We start from the raw sequence: 1,509 nt of genomic DNA, 5'->3' as shown, positions 1-1,509 counted from the left end.
GGAGCCGCAGCCCAGCATTCCCCGTGCTGTTGGGGCTCTGTCGGCTCCCCCCAGCCTGCGGTGGGCACCTGGGGGAGCAGAGGGATGGTTCCTGGCAGGAGACAAGTGGTGGGCATGATGGCTCCAACCCCCCCGGGCTGTGTCTGCCTCAGCTGAGCACTCATGGGTCTCACAGCTCGGGGCTGGGGTGCAGCAGGGCTGGGAGTGGTGTGAGCCCCTCTGACCGCTGCCTTTTCTCCCCTCCAGAATGAAATGCTCAACCGACAGATCCAGAAGGAGATCTGGCGGATCCAGGACGTGATGGAGGGGCTGAGGAAGAACAACCCGTCCCGCGGCACGGACACTGCCAAGCACAGGGGTGAGCAGGGCCCGGTCCCTGCCTTTGCATGGTGCAAACCCGGGGGCTGCCACAGCGTGGGGCCTTGTCTCGGGCTCCCAGGGCTCGCCCACCAAGCCAGGACCCGGTGAGGTGAGTGAGCCGGGTGTCCCTAGGGACCCCTTTGCCACCACTGGGTCCCCAGCCTGGCTCTTAGGCTGGCCCGAGCCCTTGCTCTCGGGGGATGGGTGGGCACCAGGCACAAAGTGTGGCTGGGTTTGCTCTGGTTCGGCCTGGGGGCACCATTTTGGTCATGTGCATGGGCTGTGGTGTCCCCCAGTGACATCTGGGTCCTTACAGGGGTCGCAGCTGGGCTTTGCAGCTTTTGGGCTCCTACATCAAGCAGCCCTGAAGGCTGAGAGTTGCTCAGCTCCAGCCGTTGGCTTCAGGACCAGCTCCTGCTGCCACCACAGTCCCCTCTTGCTGCCCTTGCTCGGGGGTCCAGCAGCGCTGGTCTCACCTTCATCCATGTGAAGTTTCGGGTGGAATCTGGCATCTCCCCAGCACCACCTGACCGCGCAGAGGCGATGCCAATGTCTCCTGGGGGCTGCCCCTCGGGAGCCCCTCTCTTGGACAGCCCCTGAGCCCTGCCTGGCCCCACTGCCCGGGGGGGGACGTGCAGCAGCAAGGGCAGCGTGGGAGGTGGGAAGCGTTGCCCCCTCTGCACGGGGACACGGAGACCGCGGGGCCCCGGGAGCGGTGGCCGTCTGCTCTCCCTCCTCCTTTCCTTGGCTCGGCGCTTCCACTGTGTGTTGTCTCGATCTTTTTCTAACTCACTTCCTTCCCGGCTCTCAGTGTCTCTGCTCTCACGCCTCGCGCTCCTCTCCACCCCAGGAACCAGGCCCACCTCGACCTCCCCTCCCCAAGTCCTACGTACCCCTGGAGTCTCCTCCGACCGTTCCTCCGCTCCCCGGCGAGAGCCGCCTCTGGCCGTACCCCACCTCCCCTTCCTGGCAGCAAGGCGGCGAGGCGAAGAGGGGACAGGTACCGAAACCTCTCCAGAGCAGCCCCGCAGCAGCAGCTCCATCCTATTCCTCCCCGAGACATCAACTGGCAGGGGCTGGGATGAGATGGGCGATGGGGCTGCCCACCCTCTGCCCCCGCCGGGGGGGCAGGGGAACCGTGGGGGGGCG

General features: G+C 66.3%; 1 protein-coding gene across 1 annotated transcript in view; it reads left to right on the top strand.

Moving 5' to 3' along the window:
• Positions 1-246: 246 nt before the first annotated feature.
• Positions 247-1,509, top strand: part of LOC104123320 (pleckstrin homology domain-containing family A member 6-like) — a gene marked incomplete at both ends in the record, with an annotated part of 4,817 nt that continues 3,554 nt past the window's right edge. Inside the window, 3 exon segments of the mRNA XM_009635558.1 lie at positions 247-371; positions 373-469; positions 1,211-1,360. Of these exon segments, the coding sequence (XP_009633853.1) occupies positions 247-371; positions 373-469; positions 1,211-1,360 (372 nt within the window).

Source organism: Egretta garzetta, unplaced genomic scaffold (assembly GCF_000687185.1).
Source record: "Egretta garzetta isolate BGI_Z169 unplaced genomic scaffold, ASM68718v1 scaffold2073, whole genome shotgun sequence".
Taxonomy (NCBI): Eukaryota; Metazoa; Chordata; class Aves; order Pelecaniformes; family Ardeidae; genus Egretta; species Egretta garzetta.
This window is presented reverse-complemented; position numbering and strand designations above follow the sequence as displayed.